The sequence below is a fragment of the Triturus cristatus genome, chromosome 6 (genome assembly GCF_964204655.1).
Source record: "Triturus cristatus chromosome 6, aTriCri1.1, whole genome shotgun sequence".
NCBI lineage: Eukaryota > Metazoa > Chordata > Amphibia > Caudata > Salamandridae > Triturus > Triturus cristatus.
In genome coordinates, this window is record NC_140589.1 from 1350538639 (window position 1) to 1350560924 (window position 22286).

At 47.9% G+C, this 22286-nt stretch overlaps 1 protein-coding gene across 1 annotated transcript in view; it reads right to left on the reverse strand.

The window, feature by feature from the left end:
• LOC146821407 (uncharacterized) overlaps positions 1 to 22286 on the reverse strand; it is a 1203178-nt gene that overhangs the window by 913917 nt on the left and 266975 nt on the right. The window contains exon 24 of the mRNA XM_085609844.1: positions 12113 to 12222. Coding sequence (XP_085465970.1) covers positions 12113 to 12222 — 110 coding nt within the window. The remainder of the gene's footprint in view (positions 1 to 12112; positions 12223 to 22286) is intronic.

The following is a 22286-nucleotide window of genomic DNA, read 5'->3' on the forward strand; positions in this document are numbered from 1 at the left end:
GGAGCCCATGTACGCGTCGTACAACTGGCTCCCATTGACTTCTATGGGAGTCCGACCGAACCGAGTCCGGCAGCATACGGCTGCATCGTACTCGCTCAGTCGGACTGCAGGACTCCGGATCGGTCGGAAAACACTCCAGATCCCGCCCGGTTGGAGTGCTTTCCGACCCGGATTGGAATGGCACCTATATTTTTTACTTTATATTTTTTACATAGGTTTTCCGTCAGTGACCCCGAAGTTGAATTGAACAACCAAGGGTTTTGCTTTGGCGATGACTTCATTGAGGAGATTGTCCAGTATGTGCTATTATTTGCTTCACTAGATAAAGACCACTCATCACTGATGAGGGTGTTTGGACAGTTTTTCCTAGGGCCAGCAGATACAGGTGTTGTTTTGCTGGCCATTCCTACTTCTTCCGGGACTACTTCAGCATTTAGCAGTAGCAGTGCACCAGTCCAATGTTCTTTCCAAAGAGAAGCATGGGAGGACATTTTGGGAGAGTGCAGGACAAGGAAGAGCAGGAGGAGTTTAAGGTTAGAGTACTATTCTCCCTTCTGGTGAAAGCTAGGGGCAGGTTGGCCCCTTTGTAAACAGTTAAGGGGTTTCATATAGAGTTTTATGCCTCTCTGGTTGAGACTACATTACCGACTCCAATTCAGTTTTCCCAGGAAGGGATGCAGTGGATTTCTTTAGAGGTACAAGAGATGTTCAACAAATGGGCTATAGAGACATGTTTGTTACACCCAGATGGTTTTAGGAGCAATATATGTTTAGCTCAAAAGAAAAACAAGAAGTTCTGGCCAGTAAAAAATCTGAAAAATCTAAATCAGTTTGTTCTTTATAACCATTTCAAAATGGAAACAGTAGTCAGTCTCAGAGATATTTTCCTTACTGGGGACTGGATGTGTGGCTGGATTTGAAGGATAATTATTTGTCAGTATCAATGTGTAGCATTCCAATAAGTATCTGCTGTTTCTTTGGCTAGGGCAGGTGTACAAATTCAAGTTCCTTCAATTTGGTCTATCCTCTTCTCCATGGTACCTTACCAAGCTGATAAAAAACAGTTGCTGCAGCTCTCAGCTCTTAGGGGCTGAGTATGGTGGTGTACTTCATATTCCTAGGCCAGGAAAAGACTCAATTGTTGGAGGAGGTGCAGATGGCCATAGAATTATTCCAGTCTCTAGGCTTCGACATAAATGGGTAAAAATTACATCAGGAACTCAAACACAATGGAGTTCTTGGGCTTCTTAGTAGAATCAGACAAAGGAAATAAAGAAAGAGTAGGTTTCTCTCAGTAAATTGGCGAAGCTGGTGGGCCTTCTTTTATCCTCAGTTCAAGGGATCTTTCCAGGACCTCTTTATTACAGGGCTCTCCAAAGGCTAAAAATAAGAGATGGTTCTGTTAGACATGGAAGCAAAACAGGAGATAAGCTTGTGGTTATGCCACATAGGCACATGGAATGGAAGGGCCATCTTTCATACTTTCCCAGATATGCTATTAGGGTCAAATGCAAGTCTTTGGGGTTGGGTGCCACATGTGACACTTTCCTAACTGGAGGAATATAAGGAGTAGTCAATGCACATAAATTGTTTAGAGCTTCTTGCAGGCCCCTTTGTTGTACAGTGTCTGATAAAAGGTAAGGTGACATGTTCAGTCTTCCTGCTTATGGACAATCTGACAGCGGTCAGGTATAGAAACAGACTGCAGGGGGTGCACAAGGTCCAGACATGTGTCTGAATTGGCCAGTGCACTCTGGGAGTTTTGTCTCTGCCAAGGAATATCTCTAAAAGCAGAATATCTTCCAGGGCATATTGGTGCTTGAGAAACCTCCATCATGCCAGTGAATGGCATCTGAATAGGCAGACTTTTAAGATTCTAAGCATATTTCGGGGTCCATTCGACATAGACATTTTTTTCTTCCATGCTGACAGCGCAGCTTCACAGATATTTCAGTTGGTGAAGATTCAAAAGGCACTTTTCTTTTGGATTGGCCTAATGGGTAACTACAATGCTTTTCAGCCTTTTATCATGATCCCCAGGTATGTAGAGCCTGTGTTCAGATAGTTGGCGACAGTGGTCGTGATGGCACCACTCTGAACAGCGCAACCTTGGTATCCCTCACTCTTTGACCTTGTGGCTAATTACCCATTTTGCCTGCCTGTATTCCCACAATTGTTGAGGGGTCGTTAGGGGCAATACCAAAAGCTTCTTGTGCAGGGTAACCTGACACTGGTGGCATGGAACCTCTCAGGTTGGGCTTATAGAGTCTGCTTCAGGATATATCAAAGCCTCATGGGCACAAGGTACAATTAAAGCATATATTTCAGCCTGAGGTTTGGAATGGTTTGAGCAGGGTATGGATATTTTTCATCAGGTGTCAAAGGAATTTTAAATTTCCTTGTCTCTTTGGTGGCTGGTCAGAATTCCTACAGGACTAATAATGGATACATGTCAGAGATATCAACAGGGACTGGCAGTGGTGCTTGACTCGGCAACAGCCCCCTGGGGACAGCAAAGGCCCGATTAATGGCGGGATAATCTTAGTTCAAATGAAGGTTCAAATAAAGTTGATCTGATGCGATTATTTCAGAAATCATATTCAGAATGTATTCATTCTCGTGAGTTCATAAATTTTTCAATGTTGATAAATCACATGTCTTTTATATGCATCCAAATATACATATTTCCCATATTTTCCTATGCATTTCGGGCCGGTCGCTTAAGTAAGGTACCCCCAGTTCTTCATGTACCACTATGTTTCAGAAATGCATTCTCGACTACTTGAAGATCATCTGTGGTAACATGGCCCCATATTTTGCTACCATAAGAAGCTGTCATAATTCCCTTAGCCTGATAGATCTTTGAGAGCGCCGTGCTAGGTCTATTTCCTAAGTTCAAGGCGACATTAAAAATACCCTCTTTCTTTGTTTTAAAGGGCCCCATTTCATCTGCTCATCCATTACGACCCCCAAGTACGAAAAGACATCAGTGCGGGGTACTTTAGCAGAGCCTTCCCTGAATTCAAAGAATGTATTTGGGTGAATACCCACCTGCATACCATAGGACTTTGAGTCATTAATAGAAAGATCACGATCCGAAATAAAGGCAGAGAATGCGTCAAGCAGGGTTTGTAGCCGTCTAGCGGTCATTGATAAAAGAACCGCGCCATCCGCATATAGAAGGACTGAGCGACCACGACGGCCGAAATGCGGATAATCTACCCCGTTGACAATAGGGCTTTATCTAAATCATTAATATATAAATTAAACAAAAATGGTGCTAAAATACACCCCCGGCGCACACCTCTCCTTGTGTCGAAATTGCGTGAAACTCTTAAATCTTGCGAGAATCGGACATGGGCCTTCGTTGCACTATGAAGATCTTCTAAAAAATAAACAATATTCCTGTCTACCCCGAGTTCTATCATGGGCTGCCAAAGCTTGATCCTGTTCACGCAATCAAACGCAGAAGACAGGTCCATAAATGCTAAATAAATGGTGCCAGAACGGGCAACCGTGTATTTGTTAAGAATCATGGTTAGGTTAAGGCACTGGGCCACCTTAGACCGGCCGGGGCGAAACCCATACTGAACGTCTGATAACGAGGAGTGTTCATCTGCCCAGCTAGTCAACCTTTCTAGGAGCACTTGGCCCACCACCTTAACCAACGAGTCCAACAGCGAAATTGGTCTATAGCAATGTGTGCTATCAAGGTCACCCTTTTTAAAAACTGGCACTATGGTTGAGGTAGCCCAGAACGCAGGGCCTCCTGACCTTACCGCGGCATTGGATACTGCAGCAAGGACCAGAGCCCAAAATGTTGGGTCTGATTTAAAAAGATCCAGGGGAATACCTGGGGCTTTGTTACTTGTTAACCCGACAATTCTCTCCTCGATCTCTTCTATACTGAAAACCAGGTCAGAGGTAACTGCCTCATGGGTTGGCAAGCAACTGAGCTTGACGGGGTTCTCGAACATCATTTGAAAATGGTGCACCCACTCATCCTCTGTGATATGTGCACCTACTGCACTGCCTGCATCATGATTTAAGAAGGGACTATTGATAATGCTCCAAAATCTAGAGCTATTCCTCAATGTACTGGCCTCAATTAATCCCCTCCATGCTTCTTCCTTCAAAGCGGTCTTGCATTTGGCCAGTTCCAATTTATAGTCTATTTGACACGAACTAACGAGAGTCTGATTTCTTGGACTACTGTCCAGGGTTTACCTCAACCTTCTTGCCGCCAAAGAACAAGAGGAGTCAAACCCTCTAGGGGACTGAGTTACTGGGCAGTGGGCTAGGATGCTTAAAAGATTGCAAACTGTGTCTGAGATGATGTTGAAAGCACTAATGACCTCCCCAGGCTTGTATGCGATGAAGTACACAGTGCTAGCTCGCTAGCACATGCGCCTTTCACTGACTTGTAAAATACATTTGGGGAGATCTGTGACTACGTTAACCTTCTTCAACTATCAGTGGGTCTTAATGACCCATTCTGCACAACTCCCTTTTTTGGCGACTGGTCACTATAGGCACTTGATTGTATCGTGAATCCCACAAATAAAGCTTGTACAGACGATGAAATTAGTATAAAATCTATAAGTGAACCACCTCCTCTTCCCTTTAAATCAGTGGTTCCCAAACTTTTCCAAACTGCGGCTCCCTTTACCTATTGACTGATGGTCGCGGCTTCCCATTATGTTACCTTTTTGTGGCGGGTGGTGAATGTAAGCCCATTTTCCGTAGTACTTTCATGTTTTTCCCTGAAAATAATTGGGATGACGGTGATGAAGGTATTATATATCATAGATGTAATCCTATTCTGGCCACTGCAGAGCCCCATGCTGTGTCAACGACTGATTGGACTCATTAGAGGGACATAGTGTTCTCAGAGAAGTGGACTGTAAATGCATGTCAGTGTGCATGCCTGAAACAATTTGGCATGCGCACCACAGCCTGTTTGACAGACTTGTGAGAAACAGAATATACCATAGCTTGCCAAACTAAATATTCACTTGACGTTTGCAAACAAATATACATTGGATAATACTATTGATAGTGACAACTGTTCTCTGGTTGTGTATTCCCATTTCCTTTGAAATAAAATGTGTCAAATTTGGACAATAGAAAAAAAAAAGATTTAAAACGAACATGAACTAGACACAGTCAAGCACAATCAAGCTTTGGAGTAAGTCTGCTGCAATGTTTGGCAAACAGAAAAGGCAAATAAAAAACATTAGATTGGGCACTGGCAATGCACGTGGTTTTCCTGCAAATTCAATGTTATCTCATTTGATTTGATGGTCACAGCTGCTTCTGTGTGCTGGGCTCCTTCCTGTTGATCGTTCTAGATTCAGGAAAGAGAAGAAGGGCACAATAGGGAGCTAAAGGAAAGGCGTGATGAAGAAGTGTTTACTTACAATAGTATGTCAGACTGTAAAGGCGCACAACTGAAACTTATTTTCTAAAGTGAATAAGCAGATTGTTTTCGCCTAAAAATAAATAAATCCTAAATCAGCCTTGGAATTTAGAGACTTGTATGTTAGCCCTGGTTTCGATCAGTTCAAAAACCATGCAATTGTGACAAATGTCTGTGTTTCTATGCTCCCAAAATTGTAAATATTTGTAATAAAAAACAGCAGTGTAAAAACGAATATTGTATTGTGCTGTTCGCTACTGCAATGTTAATCCAAAAGGTTTCTACTGGCATTTGCACTTGTGACCTGCAGGTCTGTTGCACTCTTATGACTGCAGCAGACTCTCAACCCTCTGAATTATCTAACTGAGATCAGAGCATGTTTTTTGTGACCTGTAAGTCACACTGTTCCATATCCCTTGCTCCCCACCTCCCACCCCCACCTTTTTCTGAATAAGTGCATAAATAATATATGTGCCACTTTGCAAAGAGATACTTTATCTTACCGCCTATCTCTGGCGCTAAAGTCTCAGCAGCAGCTTTAACATTTTGAAAGACCTTAGTGGAGTCTGGGTTGAGCTATGCTTCAATTCTGGGCAAGGACCCTCTAGAGTAGAACAGCAAAAGGAGAGAGACAGCACGCCATCATGTTAAAGGCAGAGACAGTCACCACCCACCTTTGGTGCTTGTTGCTGCTTGCTGAGAACTCAGCAGGAAACCAGTGGAGGACCGATTCTGTGGGCGGTCTGACTCAGTGGAACTCCTGGAATGCAGACAAGCACTTCTGTTTTTACCACCATGTTGGTAAAGGGAGCGCGAACTGATTGTTTAGCCTGTCGCCTGCAGCCTACAGCTGAGCTCAGTGAAGGCAACTGACTCCCACTGCATGTAAACATGCGTTACTGTGTGTAAAAAGAGCCACGGGTTGCTTGATGTGTTCTCTTCACTGCAGGCCTGATCACACGAAGCAGTGTTGAATTTAGATGTACATAAGTGCAACATACTATTTATTACTGATTCCCAAACTGTATGCTCATCTGTTTGTGGCGCCCTTGGCTAGTTTTCACGGTCCACCAGGGAGCCACCAGGGAAGTTTGGGAACCGCTGCTTTAAATGAAGGGACAACAGTCTTGCTATAGGGGTCACATAGAGACAAAAGAGACATTAAATCAAATTTGTTAAGTATGTAATTCAACATTTCCCCCTGAGGAGAGCGTTCAAAATGAATTCCCCTCACACGGGGACAACCAAGATCAGCTAACGTTACTACCCTGTGATCTCCACATGTGTGGATGTTGAAGTCCCCAGCAATCATGAGGTTTTGGAGAGCAGCATTACACTGTTGCCTTTTGAAAGAGCCTAACATGGTGATATTACACCCCCCATTAGAGCTTGATGGTGAATTGTAAAAGTTAATGAGACCCAGTTTATTAGACCCCTTAGTACCAAAGACTATATGCAGGAACTCAATGTGGACAGAACCTCTATCTTGCATTCCACAGCTAAAGAAATGAAAATTGCTAGACCACCCTTTGGTCTGCCTGCCAAGGAGGGGTATGCTGGAACGAAAAAAGACTTGTATCCCTCCAAAAATAAGCTACAGTCCATCAGCCTTCCTGCAAACATATCACACAAAATTATTTCACAAATGCGATCCACAACGGATCCGAGAACCTATTAGCTAGACCTGCAACATTCCAGGATATAAAGTTGTTAGCATGTTCACCCAAAAACCCCTGGCTTTGCTGTGGAAAAGCCCGCTGAACGTTTAAATTCTCTATGTCCATAGGAGAGAGACTACCAAGTCAGTCACAGGCATCCGTTGCAGCCAGAGGGGTAAATCTATTTGACAGTTCCAGGGGGGGTGCACCAAAATCCTGTTGTCTTAAAGGCATCTGGGTCGGGTGAGCAAGGGTCAAAGACATATTAATGTTAGTGTTCCAGGTGGGTCGATCTGACGGCAGCAATCTGTTTAGTGGAGCCATGTTGACCTTATTAACGTTATTCATAGGGTTACTCCCCATTGACTCTGGTTTGTAAAAGAAGCCAAGGGGTAAGGCTATGATGGACGACTTGGGGCCAGAGGGAGATAGGTGTAAATCTGTAACTAGGATCCTTTCCGCGATGGGGGGTCTGTTAAAGTTTATAATAACACAGTCACCTGTACAAGATTTAAAAGATCTACCGATCCAGTTGACCCTTCGTACCATGTTAATATTTTTCTCCACCCTCAATCCTATGGTGGTGTTATACGACAACCTATGTAAGACTTTGTTCTTTAGTTGGGAAAAATCCTCCTTTGTACCCGGGGGGAGAGTTGGTACATTCCCAATATTACAACATAGGGAATAGTCTCAGCTGGCAGTTGAATGACCGGTAGATTCTGCGTAGGGGCGTTCCCTCCCCCCTGTGAATGCCCCCCTGATAGATGGTTTTCCGGGGCTACCTGATCCTGTGTAGCCAGCCTGTCCGTATAACCATTGTTGACCCCCGAGGCGGACACCAAGAGGCTATCGGGTACCTCTCCCCCTGACAACTGTGGATGTGCCCTGGTGTGTATAAGTGGACCTATCAGGATGGCTCTCTCGCAGGTTGAGGGGACCACTGGGGGTGCTGGTTCTAAAATGGGAGCTACGCCACCTGTTGATACAGTGTTTGAGATCAAATAAGCCTTTTTCAATCGAGTTCAAATGTTGGATTAGCAAACCCAGTTTGGAGTCCAATGAAATCCTCATTGACTCATGAAAAGCTTCTAGAGTGCCTCTCAATTCTGCCTTAGTCAATGTTTGTGTGGACAACGCCTCATGAGGTATCAAATTGGGTCTTGATCTTTTGGCCTTCACCCCGTAGATTGATTTTTCCTTTTTATACCTGTCCGTGAGCTGCCCGGCTCAGCCACTGTTGAGCTCCCTTGTGTTGTAGGGCCAGCTACTTTCAAAATAGCTGGATGGTTGCTGATAGTAACTATCCCGTGCCCTTGATTTTAGGGTACGTTATCGTCTCCCTGGCTGTTATTTATAATGGCCGGGGAAAGAGGTAGCTGTTGGACTAAAGGATGGCTGTTTGTCCCAGTAAAATCCTGCATTGTCCCTCGCAGCCCAGAGGTGTTTGATAAATCCCCATCAGCTCTAACCAAAGACGAATGAGAGTCTACAGGCAAGAGGGGTGGAGAAATGACAGAGGACCTGGAGAGACGTCGATTTACCAATTCAATCTCCTTGTCCAACACAGCTGCGGCTCATTGGAGGAACAAGTCGATGGTTACCACTGGGGCTGTTGTACCTGCCGGAGTCCTCCCGGGGGCTAGGGTCGCCTTGCGCCTCACCATGTTAAGTCCAGATTTAAAGTGCTTAATAGCAGGGCTCAGGACTCAAGCCCGAAAGCTGTTTAAAACTACAGTTGATTGACTTAATTGGCTTATATGAGTTAAAAAGGTATCTTTGCGGAATCGTGGTGCCGAAACCCCCAGCTGACAGACACAGCGTGTGCTTGATACCGAGATCTGTACAGTACAGATGAGGCAACCTGCCTTCCTACCTTGTCCTTGTCCACTGCAAGTATCGCTGAGGAACAGGCTGTAAGATGCTCCGGGTCGTTAAATCCGGGCACAACGGTATCCAAGTTAGGTGGTGACGGATGTCCAGTGGCGAAACCAAGGGTATAGGCCCAGCCCAGTCACGTCCAGTCACGGATGGGCACAGATGGGCCCGCACTTGACGCGGGCACAGCCTGAGCACGTTCGCGTGCTTCCCGCGACAGTTCTTAAGGCACCTCCAGGCGCTGGCGAATGCGTGGGCGTCAGCTGAACCCCTGGCAGTCTGGACCTTGTAGTCCCGGCAAAAGTGGTTCAGAAACTAAAACAGGCTTCCCGCGCTGCGGGAGCACGCGGCGATTCTTAAAGCGCCTCCAGGCGCTGGCGAATGCGTGGGCGCCAGCAGGCCCCCTGACAGTCTGGACCTTGTAGTCCCGGCAAAAGTGGTGCAGAAATGAAAACGAGCTTCCCGCACTGCGGGAGCCCGCAGCGGATCTTAAAGCGCCTCCAGGCGCTGGTGAATGCGTGGGCGTCAGCAGGCCCCTTGACAGTCTGGACCTTGTAGTCCCGGCAAAAGTGGTGCAGAAATGAAAACGGGCTTCCCGCACTGCGGGAGCCCGCAGCGGATCTTAAAGCGCCTCCAGGCGCTGGCGAATGCGTGGGCGTCAGCTGAACCCCTGGCAGTCTGGACCTTGTAGTCCCGGCAAAAGTGGTGCAGAAATGAAAACGGGCTTCCCGCGCTGCGGGAGCACGCGGCGATTCTTAAAGCGCCTCCAGGCGCTGGCGAATGCGTGGGCGCCAGCAGGCCCCCTGGCAGTCTGGACCTTATAGTCCCGGCAAAAGTGGTGCAGAAATGAAAACGGGCTTCCCGCACTGCGGGAGCCCGCAGCGGATCTTAAAGCGCCTCCAGGCGCTGGTGAATGCGTGGGCGTCAGCAGGCCCCTTGACAGTCTGGACCTTGTAGTCCCGGCAAAAGTGGTGCAGAAATGAAAACGGGCTTCCCACACTGCGGGAGCCCGCAGCGGATCTTAAAGCGCCTCCAGGCGCTGGTGAATGCGTGGGCGTCAGCAGGCCCCTTGACAGTCTGGACCTTGTAGTCCCGGCAAAAGTGGTGCAGAAATGAAAACGGGCTTCTCGCACTGCGGGAGCCCGCAGCGGATCTTAAAGCGCCTCCAGGCGCTGTGACAGTCTGGACCTTGTAGTCCCAATAAAAGTGGTGCAGAAACTAAAACGGGCATGTATTAGTAGATTGTAATGTATATTTAACAAATAAACTACTGTTGTTGTTCTCATCTCAAAAATACACAAACATTGCCACCACGTGGTATGCGGTCATAAGTGCCGGTGTTGACAATTAAGTGGCGGTGCTGCGCACCGGAAACCATCGGCTCAAATTAAGCACTGGAGAAAAGACCAAGCAGCCAGTTAGAAGCACTAAACTCAAAAAGATAAAACAGCCACAAATGCATTCACATATAACTTATCTTGCAAGGGAATGTCTCACATGGCTTTTTAGGAGCGGATGCAGGAGGTTAGTGAGAGCACCCTATGTTATCACTCTGCTTGAGAAGCTTCTGCTCACCTCGTGTTCGTGGGAGTAGAGAGTCTCATTCGCATGTGTTGTGGAAGCGGACGTAAGCACAGTGTTTGCAGTGTTATATTTATGGAGACAGTTAAAGCCCATTTGACTGATTATGCGTGGATGTGGTTTGTGATATTAATAACCTGCTAGTCAGGGAGCTAAAGGGAATAGGGCTGGAGTTGGAGGCACCATGAGGTGAGGACATTGGTGCTCTACAAGAGGATAGATTTGATACATTAGTTAAAATAGGAGTCACTGACTTCATTATTTCTTGCAGGGAGCGAGGCAGTCAGCGATGTATCTAAAAATGTGCCGGCAACCGGTGCAATCTCACTGGATTGTTAAATGCAGCCTCACCGTAGTAGGCCTTATGCAGTCTGTTTTGAAGTTGCGCCTCCCCAAGGCAATGCAGAGTCAGCAAGGAGTTCGGAGTAGTTATGGCACTCCCCGCATGTTCCAGAGCACTGTCCTTTGTGCCTGGGCAGCAGCTACTGATTTGGGCTCATCATTGAGCCGAGGATGTGGCGCAAAGAAGATGAGCTCTCTCTCAAGAGGCAATTTTCCCTCACATCAGGCGATGCCCCCCTAGCATGCCTAGACTTTTAATCGGGGTGGCTCCTCTGCAAAGGAGGAGGAGCGTCGCCCCACTGCTCACAGAGCAGGAAAAATAAAATGATAAAACGTTGTTATAATCAATTCATTTTTCATAGATTTGGGGATGGGTTAGGGCGGGGCAGGCTTGTGGCACAGGGGCAGGAGTGGTTTGCACACACCAAGTGCGCATGACGGTTTGGTCGGCCGTCTTGGGCCGGCCAAACAGTCATGCACACTTTGCATGTTTCTCACCAGGCTGTAATGCACAGCTTGGTGGGGAACATGCACAGGCTCCATATCCCCGTCTGAACATCAAACCACAGTGCTCAGACCAATCACAATGCTGCATTGCAGCGTTGTGATTGGTTTAGGGGAGCCTTGTTGCTTCTTGCTTCCTGGACTCAGTGGAGAGACGGCGGCTCGGCTGTGAGGAGGTAAATGTTTTTTTATTTTATTTTTATCCCCCGCGCCCCTGCCACTCTCCCCCTCACCCCTACACCCCCACACCCCCGTTCCCTGCCAGCCACTATTGCTTTTACTGGTGATGCAGAAGTCCCACTTTGCGACGTTCTGAGCCCAAAACACAAGAATTGGCTGAAATGACCGGGGAATGGAAAAAACACATGTCCTATAACATTTGAATTGCTTTTGATTTGCTACTGTAAAGAATTATCTTCTGTTCTGTCAGTGTCCTACATTCTAAACACGCATTCTCAGTTATTCTACTTCTCTTAAATGTTTTGATGTACAGTGTCTATATAGCAGCAACCTAGGCGCCATGTGTCCTGTACAAAGGAAACGTCAGTTGCCACGGAAATTGTACCTTGCAGAAGCTAATCCCCAATCCTGACACATGATCCTAACAGCTCAAACAATCCACTTGCCCTACTGGTTGTCCCGAAATAGCATTCCTATACTAACTTAATACGTGTTTTTCCCATACAGTAGTATATTCGTTTATTTAGAACTCAAAAGAAATTGTACTCACCGAGATCATTGCCATCTATAATTCTGTATCTGACATTTACACAGCAAAGTATGATCTGAGAAAAGTCATACACCGGGTAGTTCACGCCTGTATATTCCGTCACAATGGTGCTGCAGAGGAAAGTCCAAACAGGGAAACCAGGTTAGATTTAATTTAGCCCGATTTAGGAAGCATTGAAAATGCAAAGTACATCACAGCAAGAGGAAGTAATAATAGTTTAATTTACTTTCTACAGACAAAATAGCATTTGTTTAAAAGAATATTGAACTCACAAGGCTTATACTTACAAGGGCCATATATACAAATGGTACAATAGCCACCAAAGATGAAAATGGTCAGAAAATGTAAAGGTAATGCGAATGAGTGTATGCTGTGCAAATTATTTGTATACTTTAGGTGAACAGTGCCATTTTGGAGATAATACCAGCACAAAAATCTGCATGAAAATGAAATTGCAGACTACATGTTAAAATATTCCGACAAACTCACTACTTGATGTAAACCATGCCCTCACATATTAATACATTTTGAAAAAATAAGATTTTAGAGGCTGAGCAAATACATTGTTAAATATTTGCGCTCTACAAATCTCTTGCACGAGAGGCTGGGGCAAAACAACTTCTCCAAAGTTAGAAATGTGTACCGAAATGACAACCTCTTGCAAACATGCTTGCAAACAGTACTGTTTTGTATTAGACTGGGGCCACCGACAGAAATTAGTACCTTTTCGAAAATCATGTGCTTATCCCAGGTAATAAGCACATTTTTGGGCATCACATTATCTATATTTGAGGATGTTGTGCGGCTTTTAAAGACCATGCAGCACATCTAAGCCATATGACAATCCAATTTGGTTATTTAAGCTACAACAGACAACGAAGGGCATCATTTAAGGGTAGGCGGGTTGTCAATTTCTCTTCCAACCCTTCAGGAGTTCACCCGTAGTGTTCAGGGGCCTTGCTTCCATTGATGCAGCAGGTGCAGTGCCGCCAGGGCCCAGAAATCTGGGACGCCACTAAACCATGATTATTGCTGTATTTCACAGTTCAAACAGCGGCCATGCCACACTGCCTATGCCACTGGTAGTATTTACAGTTCTTTGCTAATATGTTTGGGGTTTTTTCATGAAAGTGTTTTCACAGCTCCATCACTTTGCATAAAAATAGAATGCTGGGTGGCAAGCCATGATCTGGTGGCCTGCCAAGCTTTTATGTTTTCTTTGCAGGTTGCAGAAACAAACCTGAAAGCTGGTTTTTGTACCACAAAACAAAATAAATCAACTTCTGTTATGCATAATGCGTTTTCTCCTTACGTACACCAGAACAACACCCTACAGCAAAAGAAAGGCCGTCACCCAAGCCCTCATCACCAGCAGGCTAGACTATGGGAACTTTCCCTATGCAGAAAGCACCAAACAGCTCACGAAAAGACTGAAAACCATGCAGAATGCAGTATCCAGACTCACCCCAAGCTCCCAGGCAGTGCTCGCAAACATTTCTAAAATTAGTTTGGCACAGCCAATAAGTGAATTCAATTGTGGCTAAAATATGTTATCACAGATCAATGTACTCCACAAGACAAAATAAGGGAACCTATCCCCCAAAAAACAAGTTATTTAGATTTGGGAACAATCTTTCTGGTGGCTATTTTGTCAGCTTGCAGCTCTTGAATTGATACTCAAACAGTACACCCACACGGGGTGGGCTGTGGAGCCAAATTGTCAAGAAGACTGGCAACACAAACCTGATAAATTGGCCAGTCCTGTGGACCCTAGAGTCTATGTTGTATTGCCTAGCAAAGATGTTGCACATATTTCACTAGGATCCACCAATGCCCAAAGCAGGAACACCACCAGACAGTGTGAAAAAAGTTACCTTTGCCCAGTGGGATAGGCCCTGATACTCTCAAACAACGAAAGGCTAAATACGAAGTACCAACCAAACAGAAAAGAATGACAGGTGCATTGACAAATCCACAGCTCCACAAGTCTTCACACGAATTATGTTAATCAAGTAAAAGGGAAACAGTCTGCAGGTAGAGCCATGCTCAAATTGTGAACCCACTAAAAACATCACTAAATAAAGGGCCAACAAAGGCACAATGAGTGTCAAAAGAAGCAACAATAGCTGATCCCCCCTTTAAAAGTAAACAAATCATATCACACAGACCATATGCAGTTCAGATAATAGCCAACACTCCAGGAGACAGATCAAAGGAATTAAGGGGTATATTCACAAGAACGTGTGATAACTACCGCAAGAGTAGCGTAACACAACTTTCAATATCGCAAAACATCGCGGGAAAATAACCCCGTGACAACGTGGGATTCACAACAAGGCGGTAGCATGCGATAGCAATCGGATAACGCGGACAAGGTCAGCGTCAAAACCAACGCCACGCAGCAAAAATGCGAAACGCAAACGTGAAAAAACATGCGATGAGGCCAATCGCGGTACAGAAATCAGCGAAGACCAGCCACAGACCTGCAAATCCCACGCGTCTGGCGGAACAATGCACTATAAAAGCAAAAAAAAAAAAAGCACAAAAACAATTCAAACAGCGTAGCAACATGGATGCACCCGGACCGAGTGCAGAGGACAAGCTGAACTCCACAAGCCCCACGGACGACCAGCCAGGAACCCCACGTCCAGGGAAGGGCAAGGACAAGAGGAAGAGGAAGACAGGGTTCAGTCTGCAGGAAGACCGGATCATCGTCACGGAGGTGACCCAACACCATCAACAACTGTTCAGCACCTCCACTGTGACACTGGCAACCCAAACAGAAATATGGCAGGCCATTGTCACCAATGTCAATGCAGTCGAAGTGTCGAGGAGGTCACTGGAGGAGGTCAAGAGGTGCTGGCATGATCTGAAATGGGCAGGCCAAACATAAGCTCGCCACCAACAGGGAGGCAGCAATGGCGACTGCAGGTGGGCCTCCTGCAACACAGGGGGAGCTGGATGAGCAGGAGCAAATGGTGGCCACAGTCAGCAGTGAGGAGACGGTGGCAGGATTGGCGGGCCTGGACACAGCACGGTACGACCTGACACAACAGCAACAGGGTGAGTAACGACCAGAGACGGGGGGGAGATGGGCACAATTACACACATGCACAAGTATGCATAGCACACTGCACACCCACAATGACCGTGGAAAATGTCCCTGATTAGTTTGTCATACTGCAGTAATCATAGAAATTCCAAGTAGGCCCCCTCCCACAATGTGCACAGAGGGCCCCCCCCTATCACCAACATCACAACCGGCTCATGCACATGTGCTGCATCCAGCAAAGCAGCGGCTCTGTGACCCACACTGACTATGCAAGTAACACTGCATGTCCGATACCATGGCAGCGGACAAAAAAAATGACATGGCCCACGAATCGACATGGAGGTAGCCCAGTGCGGATCACATCCGTAAAGGAGCAGGTCACACTCTGACATGTCCACGTGCACCCACAACCCATGCCCTACGAAACACGCAGAAGACGAACAATGCACCAGGCCACAAAATCTGTCCGGGAGCACATATGAGCCAAGTCAAAAGCAAATCAGGCCTCGATAAGCACACAATTCTAAGGCACTCCGCCTCAAAGGGAGAAGGCCACACAAAATAAGAGCTGCATGGGCAACTCCCCCACAATGCAGCACACACACATAGCAATCACAGGACATCAGCAACGACGGCAATGTGGTACAATGTGCAACACCAGCACCACAGGACAGAGCTCACAACATGTTCCGCTCGTGCGTAGTAACTGTGCACTCACATCTGGCATTGCCTGACACAGTGTGATGATAATGAATGGGTACTACCACACATCCGTCATGTATTCGGAGGACACACTGGCTGACATCAAATAGCTAGCTCCTCCCATACAGTCACAATGTACATTGGCATGTAGTCTGAATGTAAACATCTGAAAATCAACAACATACATGTGACACTCTGTTAACCTGCATCTCCCCTTAACATTTGTTATGTTATGTTATGTTAGCTGGTGTTTTATTAAGCGCTCAGCTACTCTAACAGAGTGTCCCGGCGCCATCAGACCCATAACAACAGAGCCCCGGCGAAATAGAGGAGACTTATTGGCCGAACAGCCACGTTTTGAGCTCCTTTCTGAACGACAGTAAGCTCTCACTCTTTCTTAAGGACAGTGGGAGGGCATTCCAGGCCCGGGGCGCAAGATATTTAAAAGACCGCCCATCGATCCGAGCACGCCTAATTGCCGGGACCGTGGTCAGAGACAATGACGCCTAACGCAAGGCTCTGGAAGGCAGATGAAAACCAATTCTCTTCCTCAGATAGAGGGCACCAGTGCCATGGAGTGCCTTAAACGCCATGGTGAGAGCCTTAAACTCAATGCGTTTCTGAATTGGCAGCCAGTGAAGAGACTCCAGCAGTCCCGCAGCATGGGATCGATGGCCGAGGCCAAAGATTGCCCATGCGGCCGAGTTCTGCACTACCTGCAAGCGTGAAAGAAGGGACTTCGGGAGACCCAGGTAGAGGATGTTAGCGTAGTCCAGCCTTGATCCTATCATAGCTTGCACCGTGGTTTTCCTCTGGACAATGGATAGGAAAGGGAGGAATTTCCTTAACATTTTCAGTATCCCAAAACACTGACCAACCAGGTTCATAATCTGTGGTTTAAGAGTAAGACAATTGTCCATCCTAACACCAAGATTCCTAGCCGCCGAGGCCACAGCAGAAGTAGGAAACATCCGCCGGCCACCAGGACTTCCAACAGGGATACGGAGGACAACCGAAGAAAAGAACCTCAGATTTGTCCGAGTTGCATTTCAACTGGTTAAGTTGAAACCAGGCAAAAACCGCACCCAGACAGCTTTTAATGCGATCCCCGTTAAAGTCCATATTTTTTCCGCATGTGAAGAGAAGCTGAGTGTCATCAGCGTATGAGACAATCTGGGCGCCAAATGACTCAGCCAGCGCCGCCAGAGGGGACATATATATGTTGAAAAGAGTGGGGCTTAATATCGACCCTTGGGGTACTCCCACCTCCAGAGGCGGCACTGCCGCCGAGTACGGAGGAGCCCAGACTGTCTGTTGCCAGTTGGAGAGGAAGGACTTAAACCATCTGAACACCATTCCCCCAACGCCAATCTCCAAGAGTCTAACCAATAGGCGGTCATGTGGAACGGTGTCAAATGCCGCCGAGAGATCAAGCAACACCAGCAGTGCCTTCCCTCCGGTGTCCAGGACCTCCTTAATGGCCTCCGCCACCTCCAGCAGTGCCGTTTCCGTGCTCATATTCGCACGGAAACCGGATTGGGTATAATGCAGGACACCGTGTGACTCAACAAAGTCTGAGAGAACGGACTGTACATGCTTTTCCGCCACCTTGGCCAGGACCTGGAGCAAAGAGATTGGCCGGTAATTAGCATGGATGGCGGGGTCCAGAGAGGGTTTCTTCAAAAGAGGAAGAACCAGCGCCTGTTTCCAGGCAGGGGGCACTATCCCTGTCTCCAATGAATGATTTTAAATCGAATTAACAATAGGGTTGATGACATATGCCACTTTGGCTAGAAGCTTAGCGGGACAGGGGTCCAGCGGAGAGCCAGATCTCATTTTAGAAAGAAATTCCAGTGAGACTTGAGGCTCAATAGGAGGAAAGCTCGACAAACTGAGCCGTCCCGAGTCGGACACAAAGGAATGGGGTTCTGGATTAGACACTCCCCCTATCACAACAGATGGAAAAGTTGCCTGGATGCTTTTGATCTTCTTAGCAAAGAAGCTTGCCAGTTGCGTAACCCAAGGTTCCGAAAAAGAGCGCTTCGGAGTGATGGAGGCTGGCGATGTGAATTCCTTCACAATCAGGAAGATTTCTTTGCTGGTGTTAGTGGCCTCCTCAATCCTTCGAGCAAAGTAGGCTTTCTTAGCCAGATAGATTTCCTTGTGATAGGCCTTAGTGCAGCACCTATAGGCTTCCCTCAATGGTCCCAGATAGTTTGATCGCCATGCTCTTTCGGCCTTCTTACAGAGCCGTCGACTGGTATTGAGCACTGGCGTGAACCATGGGGCAGACGCTCGCGTAGAGTTCTTAGGAGTCCGCCCAGGCGGTGCCAATTCCCCCAAACACTGCATGAGCCACGCTTGAAAGCGGACTAAGTCCTCCTCTATGTCACCCGTCGACGAACAGGGGTGAGTTAACAGATATTGTTCAATCATATCTGGTGTAACTCGATGGAGGGCACGGGACATCCGGGGCTGACATTTCAGAGGGATAATCAACACCTACTGCAGAGCAGAACACAACCCCCATCATTGATGATGTAGACGACAACCTGCACATATGTCAAGATACCCTCCAAGGGATACTGGACAGCCTCTGCACCCCACCCCCAGGAACAGGGCAGGCCAGCTGCCTCGAGGTGACCCCACCACCTGCACAGACCACCCAGCAGTTAACACACACCACCACGGCTGTCTCCCAGGAACCCCACAAACAATACATGGAGAACATACAATGTGAGTGGTCTTCCCAGGTGGAGTTGGCTGAACAGCTGCAGGCGGGGTTCGAGCTCATGGCAGCCAAACTCGATGTCATATGTGGGTGTCTGAATCCCATCAGGGACCACGTACAGTCCCTATCGGGCACCCCCTGTCCGTAGCATGCTCAGCCACAGATGACTGCAGCGGGGACATCGACACGCACAGCTCCGACCCCTGATGTGTCCGTGGCACACAGTGATGCTGCCCCATCACCTTGGCAGTCTGATGTGCCAGTGGCACACAGTGATGCATTCATCACCCCGCCACACACACCGGACACAGAACCTGTATCAGGGGAGTAAGAAGGCATTGTGAACTACTGTCTTAGGAAGGAGGCAGTAGCAGCCATCATCGCCATATGGGCTGTCCCTGCCTGGTAATGACCTATGCATCATGGCCTGGGAAACACCTCCTAGTGACCCCCAGAACACTCTGCGGCTTTCACCCGGACCCCGACACGGACTGCCACTTTGTCAACGCAGGCCAATTACACAGCTATCCTGCTGCGGACTGCACTCTACCTCTTCCCAATAACTGTGCAATCCCCAAAAGACTCTGGTTGGCCCACTACTGGGCTTCCAAGTGATGTGGGCTTGGATGGCCATGTACAGCCCCAGCTCTGTCAATAACGTGAATGTGAATTAAACATTCTAAATCACACATATGTGTCATCACTATGTTCACTCACGTATGCAGTTGTGGCTGGATGTAGGAACAATGTTTGCACATGAAGGTACACCCTGGTAACTAACATCCATGCGCATGTGTATCTCTGAGACACATGACCAATTGGCTGACTGAGGAGGTGAGTACTAGCTGTGTCCCCATTGCACATCAACAACAATCTCACAACCCCCAACGTAGGCACACGTCCAAGTACTGTATAGGGCTGTGCGTAGGACTGATCCAAACGAAAGCAGGCCAGGAGTGATGTCCTACACCACATGTGACACCAGAAGTTCACGTTGCACACCTACTCACACACAGCTGTGTGGACACATCCTGTTGTGATATATGACATTGATCAACATGGTCAGAGGTTGGACACCATACTCACATTGCTGTAGTCACGTAAGTGCACATGACGTCCAGCACCAATCCAAAAACACTGTCTGGCTCACAGAGGTGGAGCTTACCAAAGGGACACCCCCCCATTGCACATGCACCAGTCAGTGCTTCCCTGTGTAGGGATGATGCTCATTGTGGCACACGAGTGGACAATCCCAACAACACACCTCACAGTTAGACACCAGTGGAGTTGTATTTACTTTATTGGCATGTGCGTGTCAGTACGGACGAGGCAACGGCCACAACAGGCAGGGACATGCTTGAGACACTTACACGTAGCATGGGTACATGTCGAGGTTCAGGAAATGTTGGGGCTGAAATGGGCAACATTCATCATGGATGGCAACACTCTCAGTCCAACTTGCCTTTCTGGATGAGTCATATTTTGTTTGGTGTCTGACCATTGCCCCGCGTGAGGGGGTACGACTCACTGCCCATGGCATCTGCATGTTGGTCTGCCTCCGGAGAGCGCAGATTGTCTGCTCTGCTGACGGTGATCAGGTGTGAGGGTCTGACAGGTTCACATGCCGTGCTTCATTGCCACGTGTGTGCTCTCCCCCGGCAGTGTGTCCGAATTGGCAACTTTGTGTTGCACCGAGCATGGACCTGCATCACCTTGCACAGGTGTGTGTAAACAGGCGTTGTAGCACGCACATGCATCCAGAGCCCGGACAAAGGCAGACGTTTTCAATGTGGTGGTGGGATATGTGAGCATTCCCCACGATGCAACAAGTTGTTGGGACATGTGCTGTGGGTGCCAATCGGATGTGGCAGCAGGAACGTAGTTACTCGTCCATGAATGCCCGTGCAGCTTCATGTGTAATGTGTTCCAATAGTACGTCGTTGTCAGGGTGAGCCAATCCATTAAGTGGTCCGGGCAGGTGTGCTCAGCCCATGCAGTTTCACCAATCCACAACACAGCCCAATAGGGGAGCGCCTCGATGTGGTCACTGCACACGAGGAATTGTGTAATCTCCCATGCACAACTACCAATACATACGCAGTATGTCAGGGCATCCAATGCACGGCTGTCTCGGTTACACTCCTGTTCGTGATCCAACAGGGGGCAAAGACACAGGTCATAGTCCAATTCATCAACAGTTGTGCTGGATAGGCAGACATCCATGGGACATTCGAATGTGCATGTTCGGCAGTGGAACCAGGCTGGACGCAGGTGACGTAGGCAATGCGGAAGCTGAGCCGATAACTGATCCGCAGCACTACCAGTGGCACTGCGCCCAGTAAATGCAGCATACGTGCACGGCACTGTTCCACGTGATGGGGGTTGTGCATGTGCCCGGTGTGGCCTGCCATTGCGTTGGTGCGTCTCGTGGAACCGGCACTCTTCTGAACTGCGGCAGTTGTGTGGAGGATATGCCACAGCTCTGAGCAATGAATTGAATGTGTGTGCAACGGTGGGGATAGTGGCTTTCTGATTCCGTGTGTGTCAAGGGCATCCCATGCGTGGGAACCACAGGCAGGGGCTTCTGTGTGTGGGGTGTGGGGTGTGGATGAGTCGGATGGTTCATTTGCGGAATGCGTGGTGTGGGAGTCATACCCGTATGCCATGGCATCTCGCTCAGGGTGTTCCAGGAGCATCCTGGACCAAGGTCAGAGGTGCAGGTGTCCTCTCGCCTTCTGCATTGGGACAATGGAGCTTTCATCCCTGATGTTTGTCTGACTATTACTTGAGTTTTAGGGATGTGATGTGGCTTTGGCACTGAGATTGGGACCCGGCCTTGGTACAGAAATCAGCGAAGACCAGCCACAGACCTGCAAATCCCACGCGTCTGGCGGAACAATGCACTATAAAAGCAAAAAAAAAAAAGCACAAAAACAATTCAAACAGCGTAGCAACATGGATGCACCCGGACCGAGTGCAGAGGACAAGCTGAACTCCACAAGCCCCACGGACGACCAGCCAGGAACCCCACGTCCAGGGAAGGGCAAGGACAAGAGGAAGAGGAAGACAGGGTTCAGTCTGCAGGAAGACCGGATCATCGTCACGGAGGTGACCCAACACCATCAACAACTGTTCAGCACCTCCACTGTGACACTGGCAACCCAAACAGAAATATGGCAGGCCATTGTCACCAATGTCAATGCAGTCGAAGTGTCGAGGAGGTCACTGGAGGAGGTCAAGAGGTGCTGGCATGATCTGAAATGGGCAGGCCAAACATAAGCTCGCCGCCAACAGGGAGGCAGCAATGGCGACTGCAGGTAGGCCTCCTGCAACACAGGGGGAGCTGGATGAGCAGGAGCAAATGGTGGCCACAGTCAGCAGTGAGGAGATGGTGGCAGGATTGGGGGGCCTGGACACAGCACGATACGACCTGACACAACAGCAACAGGGTGAGTAACGACCAGAGACGGGGGGAGATGGGCACAATTACACACATGCACAAGTATGCATAGCACACTGCACACCCACAATGACCGTGGAAAATGTCCCTGATTAGTTTGTCATACTGCAGTAATCATAGAAATTCCAAGTAGGCCCCCTCCCACAATGTGCACAGAGGGCCCCCCCTATCACCAACATCACAACCGGCTCATGCACATGTGCTGCATCCAGCAAAGCAGCGGCTCTGT